At 51.3% G+C, this 15,837-nt stretch overlaps 7 protein-coding genes across 7 annotated transcripts; 4 read left to right on the top strand and 3 right to left on the bottom strand.

Moving 5' to 3' along the window:
- Positions 1-59: 59 nt before the first annotated feature.
- On the top strand, positions 60-4,432 carry VTN00DRAFT_1211 (uncharacterized protein; the record flags this gene model as incomplete). Its single annotated transcript, XM_069427294.1, has 5 exons — positions 60-134; positions 1,511-1,796; positions 1,991-3,052; positions 3,412-4,134; positions 4,221-4,432. 5 exons carry the CDS (start codon positions 60-62, stop codon positions 4,430-4,432), a joined length of 2,358 nt encoding a protein of 785 aa, XP_069291913.1.
- Positions 4,433-4,458: 26 nt separating this feature from the next.
- Positions 4,459-4,788, top strand: VTN00DRAFT_1210 (uncharacterized protein; the record flags this gene model as incomplete). The annotated part of the gene is made up of 1 exon (XM_069427293.1): positions 4,459-4,788. One exon carries the CDS (start codon positions 4,459-4,461, stop codon positions 4,786-4,788), a length of 330 nt encoding a protein of 109 aa, XP_069291912.1.
- Positions 4,789-5,152: 364 nt separating this feature from the next.
- VTN00DRAFT_1209 (uncharacterized protein) lies at positions 5,153-6,136 on the bottom strand (the record flags this gene model as incomplete). The annotated part of the gene is made up of 2 exons (XM_069427291.1): positions 5,153-5,340; positions 6,070-6,136. 2 exons carry the CDS (start codon positions 6,134-6,136, stop codon positions 5,153-5,155), a joined length of 255 nt encoding a protein of 84 aa, XP_069291911.1.
- Positions 6,137-7,206: 1,070 nt separating this feature from the next.
- VTN00DRAFT_1208 (uncharacterized protein) lies at positions 7,207-8,742 on the top strand (the record flags this gene model as incomplete). Its single annotated transcript, XM_069427290.1, has 4 exons — positions 7,207-7,263; positions 7,331-7,800; positions 7,865-7,967; positions 8,023-8,742. The coding sequence occupies 4 exons, from the start codon at positions 7,207-7,209 to the stop codon at positions 8,740-8,742; spliced, it is 1,350 nt and encodes a 449-aa protein (XP_069291910.1).
- A 1,253-nt stretch (positions 8,743-9,995) lies between these two features.
- Positions 9,996-12,094, top strand: VTN00DRAFT_1207 (uncharacterized protein; the record flags this gene model as incomplete). The annotated part of the gene is made up of 2 exons (XM_069427289.1): positions 9,996-11,896; positions 11,950-12,094. The coding sequence occupies 2 exons, from the start codon at positions 9,996-9,998 to the stop codon at positions 12,092-12,094; spliced, it is 2,046 nt and encodes a 681-aa protein (XP_069291909.1).
- Positions 12,095-12,356: 262 nt separating this feature from the next.
- On the bottom strand, positions 12,357-14,059 carry VTN00DRAFT_1206 (uncharacterized protein; the record flags this gene model as incomplete). Its single annotated transcript, XM_069427288.1, has 3 exons — positions 12,357-12,677; positions 13,705-13,848; positions 13,946-14,059. 3 exons carry the CDS (start codon positions 14,057-14,059, stop codon positions 12,357-12,359), a joined length of 579 nt encoding a protein of 192 aa, XP_069291908.1.
- Positions 14,060-14,092: 33 nt separating this feature from the next.
- On the bottom strand, positions 14,093-14,937 carry VTN00DRAFT_1205 (uncharacterized protein; the record flags this gene model as incomplete). The annotated part of the gene is made up of 3 exons (XM_069427287.1): positions 14,093-14,302; positions 14,354-14,667; positions 14,727-14,937. 3 exons carry the CDS (start codon positions 14,935-14,937, stop codon positions 14,093-14,095), a joined length of 735 nt encoding a protein of 244 aa, XP_069291907.1.
- Positions 14,938-15,837: the final 900 nt, after the last annotated feature.

Genomic DNA, 15,837 nt, shown 5'->3' with positions numbered 1-15,837 from the left:
TCGAGGGAGCTCTTGCTCTCTTCTCCTGTTATTAAAAGACAAATATAGACACTTCCGTCATGACCGCCATGGTGCAGACTGACCTTGGTCCTCCCACGGCGCCAAAGTATAAGGAAGAGCCAGCGGACGATCCTGTGAGTACCATTGTTTCCTACTTAGTTCTATCTATTCTTCGCCGTTGGGAAGAGCAGCCGGCCCCATTGCCACCACTGCCAGAGAAAACAAGTGGGAAGCATTTCAAGAAAGGACAAAACACGTTTCACTCTTGCTAATTTATATACTTCCCTATGCACGATCTTTTTTTACTTTTAATTGACAACATTCCCTTGAGTTTTTTTCTCGCCTTGCTTTTTGTTTTCCGTCCGTGCCATCGACATACTCCCTTGTCCCTGCCGATAGTTCCCTGCTCGAACCCTCATCCCAAGCTGCCCGTGCCAGCCATTTCCCAGTGGAACCAGTCAGTGCAATTGCCCTCTTCTATATACACTCGATGTTTTGTTTTTGTTAGTCCTCTTTGAGTAATTTTTTTTGTTTGATTCTCAACCTGGCGCCTCCCTGCCCTCCTTTGTTGCACTACCTATTGTTCTCTTTCTGTTTATCTCCCTATCCCCCAGGACGCGTCGATTCCAATATCTTTATCAAGATTATCTCCTCAATGCCCCATAATGCCTGATCCGCTCCAACGTGGGAATTGAAGAGAAATATCAGGAGCTATGTGGTCAAAACAGGCCGCTACTCCCCTGGCCTTCTCGAGGACTACAGTTGTCGTATGCAGGATCGTGCTCTGCGGACCATCGCGATTGCGCCGGCGCGCTTTGGGGGCTCTCTGCTTTCAGTCACCCCGGCATAGCGCATGAATCGCGGGCATGGAACGCAGCAACTGCCGAGACAACCCGGGCCTCTCCATCCCCGTCAGCACCGAACATCCTCACCACACTCCATTTCCTATCAGCCCAATCAATGACCCGTATGTCTTGAACACGAATTTCATATCCACCTGTCTGGTTATCTATCAGGGGACTGTCCGAGAACAATCTTCCTTTATACTGAAGAGATGTTTCTGCCTGCAGTCCCCTGGTACTTTCCCTGACGCGATCATGGACCCTTGTATTCTCAAAATACAATAATTCCATCCCACCAACCCTTGTCCATATCGCTGTTTTCTGAATTTGTCAAGACGGTGGGGGCAGATGCTCTATCGGAATTTTCCCTCTCCATATCCCTGGTCAACCTTGGGTGATCCCATAACCCGGCATGCTTTAGGGGCTGATAGCGGATCATGTCGGGGGTTTCGATACTCTCGTTTTAGGCCAGATCCAAATCTCCAGCCCCTGGTATGTGGAGGTCATGCTCTTGTGCGAATGCTGTTGAGAACATGGCAATTGGGGGTCTATTTTGTGAAACATCGATGTCCATTGCTCCGTCATTCTCTTAGGTTTCATTAGGCGTGATAGGAATTTCATTACTGGATAAATTGAGCAGAGGCTGACAGTTGTGTCTCTTCTTATAGCTTCGTCATTCGAACCCTGCGCACCAGGGTCAGCAGCATCCTCACAACCTCCAACATCCTAGATCAGCAGGCATCATCCAGCAACAGAAGCAGCGTCCAAGCTCCCCTCACCAACCCAATACTTCCATACCTCCTGCGACATACGCGACACCTCACGCGTTAGGAAACGGCGTGCCGCTGCAACATCAGGCACCGTACGGACAGCCGACACAAGAACCGGCTTATTACGCCTCGCATCCGAGTCCCTACACTACAACGAGCACGCCGGGACAGTATCCTTCTAGTGGTAAGTTTCTTGCTGCTTTAGCCCGTTTCTTGGCTGGAGTGATGGTGCGGAACCGATGAAGGCGAAACCCTTGGGCAGGGAAGAGATCAACGCAGCTAGGATCGAGTTTACTTTACGCTTTGGATTGGATCTAGAGCTGGGCACTGATTTATGCTGGGTTTTCTGCTTTGAGTTGCACAGGCTGATCGTTCCAGGGCCTCCTGATCTTATGGCAGCAACTGCGCAGATGCAAAGACCATACCCCCCTATCTACCATACGCCTCAGTCGAATTCCCCGGCATCGGTGGCTTCTCCTCAAACTCACGATCAGCATGGCCGGAGTATCTATACGCAGTCTCCCCAGATGGCATCACCGATGTATGGCTATCAACAATACTCGATGAACCCAGTGCATCCTTCCCAATATGCACCACATCCAAGCTCTCAGCACCAGGCTCTCACATCGCAGCCGCTGATGATGCCACATCAAACGAGCACGGCGCAAATACAACACCAGCAGCCACAGGCGCATGCGGCAGCTATGACCAACAGTCCACGCCTGAAAATAGATCCAACGCCGCAGCAAGCTACAACGGCTCAGAGGACAGCAATCAATCCGTCTCATGCGACGCCGACAGGTCCCCCAGTTTCGGCGAATAACGTTCACTCGGGCCAATCATCGGGATCCAACCCTAATGCTGCTCCTGGTCCAATTCCCGCCACGACCCCTCTTGTTGTACGGCAAGATAGCAACGGTGTTCAATGGATTGCATTCGAGTACTCACGGGACCGTGTTAAGATGGAGTACACTATCCGCTGCGACGTTGAATCCGTCAACCTTAATGATCTGAGCCACGAATTTAAGACGGAGAACTGTGTCTATCCTCGCGCTATTTGCAGCAAGGAGCAGTATAGAGGCAACCGACTGGTATACGAATCTGAGTGCAACGAAGTGGGTTGGGCCTTGGCTGAACTAAATCCTCCTCTGCGAGGCAAGAGAGGGCTGATACAACGAGCCGTCGACAGCTGGAGAAACAGCAACCAAGATCCCCGGCTTCGCAGCAGGCGCGTGAGGAGAATGGCAAAGATGAGCAGACGACAGGCTGTCGCTTCTCAAGCCAACCACATGGCTGGTCCTGTACCGCCAGGGGTTCCTAGCGCTGGCCTTACTGCACATGGGCCAAGACCTCCAGCTGGCGCCCTGCCAATGAGCGGTCCACAGCTGCACCATCACCACGCTCATCCAGATGGAAGTGCAGGTAACGAGGAAGTTAGCGGTATGTTCCACCATATGTGATGCGTTCTGTTTTGACATTAGTCGATGTTTGCTGTCACTTATGGTGAGGATGTGTGACGATTCTCATGTATCATGTGTTCTGTAAAGCTGGGTTAAGGATACCACTGAGGGATAGGGAATTGGCGTGATACGTGATGTACCTCTATTTGACGGAGTCGGTCCCTGCCTTATTCTTTTCTTTTCTCTTCGTGCCTCATTATTCTTCTCTTGCCACGCTGTGCATCTCGCTCGTCTCCTTGGCTATCCACTTTGTACCCTTCTACGCCTCTGCCCGTTGTTCGCCAGATGCTATACAGCGTAGGCTAATTCCACACCCCCCTTATATTAAACACAAAATAGGCAACACTGAATATGCGAACGGTACTCACCGTCCGTCTGCTCTTACAGGTGGCCATCCACCGCCAGGGCATGCAACAACTGACCTCCGCACTGGACAAGTCTTCCACGGTTACTCGTCGTATCCGCCGGCAGCCAGTGTCTCAGGTGCTCCAGGCGATCCGTCGATGCCTCCACCGCTTCAGGATGGCGGTCTTAATACTCTTGGCCGTCATTCAACTGTCGCGACGTCCTCAAGCAGACGCGATGACGACAATGACGATGATCAAGAGCGCAATCCAAACAATGCTACGCTTTTTGGGGACCTTCCCGAGGGTAAACGACGAAAATTTATCCTCGTTGATGATTCCCAACGTGGATGCCGCGTTCGCGTTAAGGTCATGCTGGACCAGGTTGACATGAACGAAATACCGGACTCGTACCGGATGTCCAACTCGGTATACCCTCGGACTTACTTTCCCTTGCAGATGAAAAGCCCACCCGGACGGGTGGTCCCGGGAAAGAGATATTTTGATGATGACGAGGTCGGAGACGATGACGGTTCCGCGACCATCGGAAGGACATTGGTCCCAGCGCCAACGATAGATGGAGAGGCCGAGATTGCTGTCCCAAAACTGTCGAGAAGCAAGCACAATACGGAAGTGTTATTAAACGATCTGGGCTACAGAATGAGCTGGAGTCAGAGTAGGGTTTTTGCGGGGAGGATACTATTTTTGCAGCGATCTCGTATGCTCTACCCCTTACTTCCCCTCCACGTGGGCATGTCCTGTACTCAGTCGAGCCTTGCTAATCTCTACACTCTTTCTAAACAGTCGACGCGTACCGTAACAAGATGCGCCACACAATGCTCTCCGCCGGCCAAGAGCCCACCTCTATCGCACCACACTTCGAAACACGGATCGGCAAACGGAGATGGCTGGAACGTGGCAAGAGGAGCAATGCTGCTGCTTCGGGTTCCAGATCTGCGACTTCTGCCGTGACCGCATCTGCATCTAAGCGTAGCGCAGAAGAAGTTGAGGCATAGGTCGAATACCGTGGCGCTTCAACGTGATGAAGACGCTCGATATTGCAAGTTTCGCTATTATTCACTTTATCTTGAAGCTTCTCCTAGCTATTTTACATCGACACCCGAAAGATCTGTCGATTTTTAGACAGCGAAGGGTAGGGAATATTTCACGAAGTTCGATCACATACCTTCTTCATGGGACTATTATAAGGAGTCGCGGCTTTCTTACTATTTTTCTACTATTCTTTTTCTCAGCAACGGCTTGGAGGAGAGTGACGCTTGACGGTCTGGCTCCATTACATACAACTTTTATTCATGCTTCAATTATTCACCATTTCCGTTGTTTTGATATTGTCTATTTCTGCACCGAGTGATACCACTTTGTCTGTCCTTACCGGTCTGATTATATGAGTGCTTTTTTCTCGTGTTCTTTTCGCTGTACCATACCTGTCCTTACCGGCTATATACCCTTATGTTTTTCACTGTATCTCTTTTCACCCCAGCAGATAGGCTGGTCTGTCTATGGAATCGATTTCTACTACATGCTGCAGGGAATTTGCTGAAAGTATTTGCAAAAGCCAGTCTTACCAAAAGTGGTTTGAGACAGAAAAAGAACTTAGAATACCTAGGAGAAAGGGGGAATTCTGAGCGGATCATAAATCCATGACACGGATTGTTCGATTGACGTTGAAGAAACAAATGGGATGGAAGCTATTTGACGGAACTTTTTAAGTCGTTTTATGCCTGGATCGATGGATAGCTTGATTGATACGGTACGAGACACATGCGGATACGGATACAGCACGTCACGTATGTACGGATGATCTGGTGAAGACCGGGTGGATGGGGATGGCAAGCTGAATTCATTGCAAGGTATCGATCGGAATGAGTGAGTTCGTCAAACAGCAAGTGGAGGGAGGATCTCTCTGTGTGTCTGTTACTGTATGAGATTTATCTGGCGTACCTCGAGGGCAAATGATTTTTGACTCAAGTGTATGCTAGATAAATATCGGAATCTGCATCGGCTTCATATTGTACCTGCCCATTTAGTACCTAACTTAAAAAAAAGGACTCTATTTTCTCCATGTGGTGCATTGTGACTATATATACACGTATGCGATGGAGATGATCATTTGAACAATCGTACGTAGCGCTTGAGTTGAGTGCCATCTGAGTTGATCGTTGCTACATTACAAGGATCTTAGAACCATGACCGACAATTGTGCCGATATCATCAAGGTGGGACCGCCCCTCGTGTTCACCGTTGCTTCTCACTCGTAAGGACGGGGGAATCAATCCCTGCGAGACGTGCACGGTCTTCGTCTAGGAAGGAGGCCCGTGTGATCCATATATTATCGTACTTTCCTGGGAGACTTATTTTTTTTTTCCAGCGATTTAGCCATTGTCTTTCTGGCTCCTTACCTTTTCTAAGGAGGATTTAAAAGAATTAAATATAAGAGAATCCATACACAGAAGATAATTCAAGGACTGCGATATAATAATGGTAGAAGACATATAAATGCTGATAAGGTCCAGGAAAGGGAAAACGGCGCCCGGCTCGAGTTAGAAAGACTAGTACTGTACATGTACTTGTTGGAATGGACGCAACTCATCCAATTCGATCACAGACAATTGTTCTATACCTATGTACATACCTTGAGAACTTGGAAGGACGGCAATGCTGATAAGTCCAGCTAGACAGTTAGGGTTGGGTTTTCCCATTTTTGACCGAGGACACTGTGTGTCCTTGTTGGGTTGATAATGTAAGGGACTTGATGTACGTACGCATTCGTGGCCACCCCTGGAGCGGAGTGGAGAGGACTCGTGGGAGATATACTAGCTGGAGGACGTAGCGATACCAATGTTAGGATGTATGTATATATTATCTTGATAGTTTGAGGAGAAGGGGGGAGGAGACACTGGATGGTTAGGTTAGTAGGACCGTTGAGAGGCCCAACAAAGTGTTCCGGGTGGAGTACATACCTAGTATATGTATATGCGATGCGATCCAGTCTTGTTGCAGTCCTCACTGTGGGTAACTCACAACACAACACATAAAAAGTCAATGGCCATCCAATCTTTTTTTGCTCGTCTGCACCCCACCTCACCTACGTCCATGTCAATTGTGCATGTACTGTAAGGCAGCAAAGCGCACTGCTGGAGAGTGACGGGTACATATCCGTTGTGTGATTTTCCACGCCATAGGTACTTTTCCAATCCAGGAATGTGTAACCGAAAACGGAAATGATATGGATGGGCCCTACTTTCCTAAACAGGTTGTCCCCCCGGTTTTCCGGATCGAGATAGACGACGAGACGAGACGCCGAGAAATTCAGCGGAGCTGCTCCGTCGTACCTAATGTCTTGTCTCCACAGCGGGGTTTGAGACGCTTCTTCGAGGGGTTTAAATTTTTGAAGAATTTCCATCTATCTATCTCTCTTAGAATCGTCTTAGAATCGACGTGGGGTGAAGACTGTACTGTACTTGTGACTGCCGCTGCGCTGCTTCACGATATAGGCTATGTCTGTATTACATTGAATTGCTGTGACTCAATCTTGAACCTTTTTTTTCCTACTTGAAACGGATAACATCAATCCAATTGGTTCGTTCTTTTTTTCTTCGAACTATAGACTGGTTTGGTACCATGGCTAATTGTGATGGCAAAAGTTCTGAGATATATTTCTCTCCCTCAACTTCCGTTTCTTCTCTCCCATCAAAGGCAGCTCACTTCTAGTCAGTCGGATATGTTGGCCACCACAACGACCACGAGGGTCGGAGAACCGACCATCACCATGTCAGTAGCAGCGACAGCGAACGAGAATCATGTCGAGGACGTATTCGACCCAGCCGTGAGTCTCCCTCTGCGCCATCACTTCGCATCTTCAACCAGAGAGACACCAACACCATCTCTCCCAGATTCACCTAAACTACGCCGCTCCCTCATCCACCATCTCCCTCTCCGACCTCGGCCTCAAAGGCACCGCAAGCTCGACCCCCATCGCCGGCAGCGTCCCCTTCCCCTTCCTCTCCCACGAGGGCGTCCTCGCCTACCGCCGTTCCATCCTCCGCGCCTCCGTGATCAAAGCCTGCGGCCAGACGTACGGTGCGGGCACCGTCGTCCTGCGCAATCTGGCGCAGCATTCCAAGTTCGTGCGGGACCTCTGGTCGCACCCGGAGACGACGAGGATCGTGTCCGAGGTTGCCGGGGTGCCGCTATCCGTGATCATGCCGACGGAGATGGGGCATACGAATATCCAGACGAGTGGAAACTCGGTGGAGGAGGCTCTGAAGGAGATCAAGGTCGAGCTGAGGAGTGAGAAGGTGGAGATGACGGATGCGCAGAGAGAGTATGATCCGTTGAAGGAGAATTCGGTTATTCCGTGGCAGTAAGTTTTCCCATATTCGAACCTGTTCGTCATGCATCCGACTGCTAACTATTTACCTACCTAGCTATGATTCCTATCCGTATGTCTGTGTGGTCATGCTCAGCGATACCACGCACATGACTGGTGGAGAAACATATATCAAGAAAGGAGATGGCACGGCTGCAAAGGTCAGCACCTCAAACAAATGTTTCTCGATGGCATAAGATACCGACAGGAATACAGGTCGAAGGCCCCGCCCTTGGTTACGCCGTCATCCTCCAAGGCGGCCAAGTCGAGCACCTCGCGGCCCGCGCCTTCGGCTCCGTCGAGCGCATCACCACCATCACCTCATACCGCGCCAACGTCGACGGCCTGTACGACGACAGCTACATCTCCAACGTGCGTCCTTACGCGCGCTTCAACGAGCTGTACCCCGAATGGACCGCATACCGTCTCGAGAAGCTGAAACACGAGATCGAGCACATGCAGCGCACCGTCGCCGACGCCACGGCCCGCGGGGAGCCCGTGCCCCTGGGACAGCTGAACCGGTTCGCGGAGCAGCAGATATCCTACCTGAAGCGCACGGTCCGCCAGATGGCATCGCCGGAGCTGGTGAAGTCAGTGGAGCGGCGGTTTGGAGCAAGGGCCATCTACGATGCTGGCAAGACGTGGGACAAGGTGCGAGCGAGTCCGAGCTTCCGTGAGCGGCTGCCCGGTGCGATGGAGGACGCCAGGGCCTGGACAGAGGTTTCCCGTTACCTGGTGGACTGGTACGAGACCAAGGGGGCCATCGAGCGAGGTGACGTGGAAGGCATCGGGAGCCAGCACGGTCCGTTCTCCTGGGACAGGCCGGTGGAGGAGTATCTCTTTGGCGACGAGCTGCTGAGGCAGGGCCTGAAGGAGGTACTGCTGGAGTGGCTGGATCGGACGGGGATGCTGGCTCTTGCGTCCGAGCAGAAATAATGGCAATGATCAGATGATAGAGTGTATGATGTGACGATCAAGGAGAATTAGCAATGGAATTAAACATATACCAGGAAAGGTATTCACAATTAGAAAGAAGGATTCTTCTTTTTGATATCATAGAGATCTATAAAGCCGAGTCCAGCACGATACAAGGAAATAACAGACGGAGAAAGTGGAAGGACAATCTATATAAAGAAAAAAAAAAAGGCATCGGCCTGCCGTGTGAAACGCGATTGGGTCGATGCATCGCTGTCTGGGCAAAAGCTTAGCCGCGCTCCGTCAGCCCGGGCAGGAACAATGGGCAAAGGCGCGTTCCTGACAAAAAAAGGCTCGACCGGTTATCCTAAAAACATGCCAGTCAGGACGAAGAGAAATCCCGAGAGGGTTTCAGGTACCGTTCTCGAACGAGGAGGATCCATGGATCGCAGAGGAAGGACGAGTGACGACGGTGGCAGGGCACGGGCGGGGGCGCCTGATGCGGTCTAGGGCGGGTGGGGCCAAGGTCCGTGGTCACGCCGGTAACGAAAGCACGGCCGGCTCCTGCTAATTTTGGACGGAGCTGCGTGCGGAGGATGCGCTCTCGTTGTTGCAGTAACTGTTACCGCGCTCCTGCCGGATCCAGAGAGAGAGAGAGACAAAAGCGTTGATATCCGCTGCCCTCTCGTCTCCTGTCTCTCCCGTCTCTCCCGTCTCTCCCCTCTCTCTCCCTCTCATTACCCTCTGTATAGGTATTCTTGCATAGGACACATGCGTGCTGCGTACCGGCAGCTCCTCGTCGCCAGTATTTGACCAGAGCAGCACTCGACGGCTACTCCGCACGACTCGTACTCTGAGACAGGTAGACCAGCCCTCGCTCATCCCGACATGCCAATCGCCGGGCCCAAGCTGACCACGCACACTTTTCCCCTGTAGAGCGCTCTCGTCTGAGCCCCGGAGCGCCTGCCAGCCGCTGCTTCATCAGATCGTGCCTTCCTGCGGGGGCGCTTTCTTTCCATTCGATCTCCCCGCTCTCCTCGATCCATCTGACTTCGAGCATCGCCATCGGACGGTGGATGGTCTCTGTCGTTGTCGACTTGCTTCGTTTCACGACCTATATAGAATCTGATTTTTTGAGTCTTGGCGTCGACCGTCCAGGAGACCTGGAGTCCCGGACACGCTTTCCGTCGGGACTCTGTCGAAATATATTATAGTTCCTCCGGAGACTCGATAATTTCCAATTACTGGACGGCGCGTAGCTGGCGCTCACAGGCATGTCTGGTCACCGGACGTTCAGTTTCGAGCACGGCGATGAACAGTTGGGTCGAGGACAGCAGTCCACCGGGACGGTACTGAACGACATCAGCGAGGTTCCCCGGTCTGGCGGCAATTTTCACCCTGCTTCCCATCCCGACAGTGCTTACAATCGCATGAGAGACCGAAGAGGGAACGCTCCCCCTCCACCTCCTCCACATGGAAATTCGGGACGGGACGGCGTGACGCCAGGAATGGACAATTTGGGAGCGGCTGCTGTTGGCGGTGGAATCGGCGGCATTGCCCTTGGTGTCGCAAATAGCCACGGACGCGAAAGCGGGCTGCAGGCCATGAGAGGCGTCGACGACTCGGCAGATAACCCATACATATCGTCTGGACCTGAGCGTGGAAGTTTCGCAGGCCCAGGCTCACCGAGAGTTCGAGACTCCTACGCCTCCAACGTTCCTCTTGGCGCCGCTGCCGCACCCACGGGACAAGGAACCCCTGACCTTACTCCGAATCAGTCGGAACGGAGCCTCGTTGATCAGTATCCTACATCCTACCAAGGCGCGGGAGTTATGTACGACGGACCCTACCAGGGGCATTTGTCTGCATATGGCTCGAGAGCAAACCCTGGTTCAATAAACCCCGAGGAGATCCTCGATGATGGCGATGATGGATTCATTCCGGACCCGCAGAGGAAATCCGTCCTAAACATTGGCCACAAATCCAACAATGACGCTGTTCCTGCTGCTGCTGGAGGCGCCGCCGCTGGCGGCATGTTGGGTGCCATTGGAGGGATGATAAAGGGACAGAAAGGTGCTGTAGCCGGACCCAATTACGATCCAGTGCCGGGATCGGGGTTAGAATCCGGTGCTGCGGAGAAGAGTGACTGGCTGCGACGGCAGACTAGCGGACGCAGGAGGATGGGATGGATTGTGGGTATAATGCTTGGTGTCATAATCGTTGGAGCAATTGTTGGAGGCGCCGTCGGAGGTGTCCTGGGCTCCCGAAGGCATGGTGACCCAGATTCTCCCTACGGTGACTCCACAGATACGGCGACAGATGACGAAAAACAAAATGGCGACTTGGGCAAGGACTCGTCGGAAATCCAAGCACTGATGAACAACAAAGACCTGCATAAGGTATTTCCTGGGATGGATTACACCCCCTGGGGAGTGCAGTACCCGCTGTGTCTCAAGTACCCCCCAAGCCAGAACAACGTTACTCGCGACATGGCTGTCCTGTCGCAGCTTACAAACCAAGTTCGCCTGTACGGCACGGACTGCAACCAGACCGAGATGGTGCTCCACGCAATTAACCGCTTGGAGCTGACCAACATGAAAGTCTGGCTAGGAGTGTGGTTGGATACCAACACCACAACGAACGAGCGGCAGCTGAAGCAGCTGTACAAAGTCCTTGACGAAACTGAAGACAAATCTATCTTCAAGGGAGCAATTATCGGCAACGAAGCTCTGTACCGTGCAGGCCCTGACATCGCCACCGCGCAGACAAACCTGATCAACTATTTGAAGAGCGTGCGGTCGAATTTCACTGAGAAGAACATCGATCTCCCTATTGCCACGTCGGATCTGGGCGATAACTGGAACAAGGAGCTGGTGGAGGCGGTGGACATCGTCATGTCGAACATACATCCATTCTTCGGTGGAGTCCCTGTCGACCAGGCTGCCAGCTGGACCTACGAATTCTGGACGAACCACGACGTGGCCCTAACAAAGGGCACGAACAAGAAGCAGATCATCTCCGAAGTCGGTTGGCCAAGCGGCGGCGGTAACGACTGCGGCACTGACGCGACATGCCCGAATAGCAAAGCTGGTTCCGTGGCTGGCGTCGATGAGATGAACCAGTTTATGGCTGACTTTGTCTGCCAGGCTGTGAACAACGGCACGGACTTTTTCTGGTAAGGATCTGATATCCATTCTAGCAAGTGCACAAGTCTAACAACATTTATAGGTTCGAAGCCTTTGATGAGCCATGGAAGGTCCAGTTCAACACCCCCGGAAAAGAATGGGAAGACAAATGGGGTCTCATGGACTCTGCGCGAAACCTAAAACCGGGCCTCAAAATTCCCGACTGCGGCGGCAAGCAGGTTACCTGATGTCGGATTCACTGTACTCTATATTTGCTGACACGCTCGGACCTTTCGAGCCCAGCTCATGTTCATGACTTTGATGTGCACATTTTCACCCTCTTGCGTTTCCGAGGTCTGTCAATCCGTGTGTCTTACTGCGTTTTTCCTGGCTTGCTTTTCTGCAATCTGCATCCGGTCTCGGGCCTGCCTAGTGAAGTGGATTAAGTGGCAGGAACGGGTCATGTTTTCAATGCGGTGCTCTTCCCTTGCGTGTTCCCCTAATGAGTTCTTATCTTTGGCGCTGGTTGGGTGTTCTACATGTTGTAATCTCCTTCCGTGTTGATTGTTTCTGGCGTGCCTCGTCAATGGACATGAAAGTGTTAGTCTGTTTATGTTTGTCGAGATTGTCCATATGAGATGAGACGACTATGACTTGAGCTTGACTCTTCCGAACGGCTTTCTGGATGGAATAAGGGTGGATGGATGGACAGGTCTGACTTGGGCGACCCGACTTGTATGTCGTTGCGTCCTTTTTTTTTCTGGCAGCTATATTGGGAAGTCTTAAAATGAAGTGGATGGAGAGTCGTGTACGAAGTGCCTTCTTTTGTTCCTGTGTTTAGATGACTTAGGTGAAATGAGATCGGCCTTGCTGTTTGATTAATGGGTTGGATGAGTGATGATTCTAAGTCCTTCCACGCTTCCTCATCCTGTGGAGTTTCGGAAGATATCAAGGCCAGTGAATAATTTCACAGAATCAGAAGCATCTTTCTCCATTTGATAGTATCCATGTAACATCCAACAAGAAGCTGTATCATATCCCTACACACCTCTTGAGAGAAAGAAAATATTTGATTGAATTGGATTGAACTGAACCCATTGATTTGGGCAATCCAATCCCGCTCTGGATCGAGACCTCGAGGTACAGTACATGTATATACATCACTTGAGTAGGCCTTACAGAGATCATTAGTGTACCGTACAAAGTTCGAATCCAACAGAAGAGAAGAGAAGAGAAGACGAAGATGGCGTTACATTCAAGGTTCAATTAGGAGGAGGAGGCTTTAAACTGAAACTAAAACCACTGGATAGGTACAATCCAGATAGTGTACTGTGTAGGTAAGCTAGGTAGCTACCTACAGTACACAACCTAAAATACAAACTGCTTTTACCCAAACATTAGGACCGCCAATTACCAATGACGATAGTAATAATAATAATAATAGTAACCGCATGACGCAGTGGGCACCGATATACCTACTGTGCAGTTACCTATTAGTTATTAGCTAAGTCATGTTGGGAGAGCGCATGAGCAGGACCGGGGCAGGGTCGGTCCGGCCATCGGCCAGCCAGAAAGGAATATGGAGATATCGCATACGAGGAGCCCGTACCCGTCGAAGGTCGAAGGGAACGCAATGCAAAGCAAAAAGTAAATCAATGTAACGGCATGGTAGAATCGCTCATTCTTCTCAAAAATACAATATACCTAGGTATGTAGATAGGATAAATAGGTACCTAGAAGAAGAGAGTAGATGAGATGATTTTTTCCCTTCAGCCGCGAAGCGTCCTGTCCTGTACGGACATATATATATCTAGGACGCATATTCAATAGATTCATACATCAATAAAGTTTGTCATACCGTCCAAGGCTCAAGTTGAGAGAACCTCCCCTTCCCCGAGACACGAGACGTGAATTGTGAAGACGAAAAATGATAATCAATGAGTAAAACCGAAGCAAACCGAAAGGAATCAAACGGTCCACTGACGCCTGGTTCTCCGATTCGCTAGGTAGGGACAGGATGAGGGAGGGGAGGAATGGCAAAAAAGTATCTCAGAGTGATGTGACATCTTCGGAAAAAATTAAATAAATATTCCTGACACGTAGACTCGCATGTGTCTATCGGAGAGAACGCATGTAGGCATTGTTGTGCTGTAATAAACCAGTAGGAGGAACAATTGACGGGTATATTGAAAATAAAAACAGCAAGACGACATCAGGCGAGATATCGTAGGTAAACAGGTAGACGTCTACATCAGAAAGCCCAGGAAGCCGGCCAGCAGCAGGGGCATAAGGGCAAGGACATTCACCATCAGAGAAGATGGTCGAAGAGCGGGCGCCGCGGAGGTTAACGAGTTCGTCGTGAAGATGTTCTGGAACGTGATATCGCTCGAGTTGAAGCAGTTATCCCGAGTCACCTCCGCAACGTCTTTGGGGTCTGCGAATTCGATGTCTACACACTATAGAAGAGTTAGCGGTCTAAGGAGCAGCGTGGCTAAAAGGCCACTTACATTGTATAGAGCCGCCCCGTGAACAGCGGTTTCAATGACCTGGATCGTCGCGTGGTCGCCAACATTGACAGTGATGTTGGCCGGGAGAGGAACCTGAGGGAGGCAGACTGTTCCCGGGTACGGATTGTTCGTTGGACCGACGATCTGGAACGGGGGAACCATCGGGTGGCTCATGTTCGGCGGGACGGTTCCCAATCCCAAGTTGATGTAGACAAATGCCGTCTTGTGTCCCTGGAACCAGCCTGGCTGGAAAGAGATCGCTCCGCCGCCAACGGGCCATTTGGTTCGGTTTGCCGAGGTAGGCATGCCTCCGCCTGAAGTTTCTCGTCAGTTGTCTGTATATCCAGTAGGCGGGGAAGAAAAATCCACGTACAAGGGTATTGCCATTGCATGCCATATGGAAAGATATACGAATTGTTCACCCATGCCTCACCCAGACCATTTGCCTCCTCTATCGTGCCATTCGTGTGCAGGTTGTTCCCGCGATATCCTGGGTATACGATAACCGTGTGGGCGTCGACGACAACGGCGCAGAGAAGCGCAACCACTATCGCCCATCGCGATATGGACTCTTGAAGTTTCATGGTGTGCGCGGCCCGTAAAACGATATTCCGAGAAGACGTGTGCTTCGAGGACTCTCGTCCTACTTGCTCAAATGTCTCTGGAGAGCCAATTTGTCTTCCTCGGCTTCGCTCGCGTCAACGGCGCTGCCAAGGGAGTAATGTTCGCTGTCCGGTGAAATAGGACCTCATGATCGATCGCCCGTCAGCCTGCGGGCCTGGGAAGACTTTTTAGAGGGGACCAAGCCTTTGAGAGCGCAGGGCAGTTCGGCGGGGACCCAGTTTGGACGAGTGAGCGTGGACATCCAAAATGTGACAGGGTAGCATGGCCGATAGTCACCCTTCCCACTTTACGCATATACTGACCTGATTCGATCAGAGGTAAATGGAGACGACTGGTTTGCCCGTCAACAAAGGGCCATCCAGCCAGTCAGCGCCCCCTGCCGGCATCGAGGAAACGTGCATTTCGGGTAAGCCGGGGGGGGGGGGGTAGTTTTGCTACTAACAGGGACAGGGGCCCAACGAATTTGATCGAAAGTGAAAAGGCGAACTGCAACTGCAAGTTCTATCACCTCGGCGCTGCAATGCCACCGCGTTCGCGGGACAGGATTCGTCGGGGCTTAAGGCTGGAAAGCGCCCAATCCAACGCTAAGATGAATGGCTGCTGATAGCGCTGTGGTCTGTGTGCATGGAGCAGATCCCACACGATGCGGGATATATCATGTCGGGCGCTTACAGCTGGAAGCTGAGTGAAGCAGCCATCGTGATCGCCGAGATATCCGTCTGGCAGAGCTCGCCTAGTTGTTTGCCCAGTGTCCTGTACCACATCTGAATTGATTCCCAATCCGCATCAAGGGATGTGGAGCTCTATCAGACAGGCTTTGCCATGTTGCTTAGCTATCTAGATTTCTTTTGATTCCAAGA

Source organism: Thermoascus crustaceus (assembly GCF_041956765.1).
Source record: "Thermoascus crustaceus strain CBS 181.67 unplaced genomic scaffold VTN00scaffold_1, whole genome shotgun sequence".
In the NCBI taxonomy this organism is placed as follows: Eukaryota; Fungi; Ascomycota; class Eurotiomycetes; order Eurotiales; family Thermoascaceae; genus Thermoascus; species Thermoascus crustaceus.
Note: the sequence above shows the minus strand (reverse complement) of the source record. Positions and strands in the feature narration are given on the sequence as shown.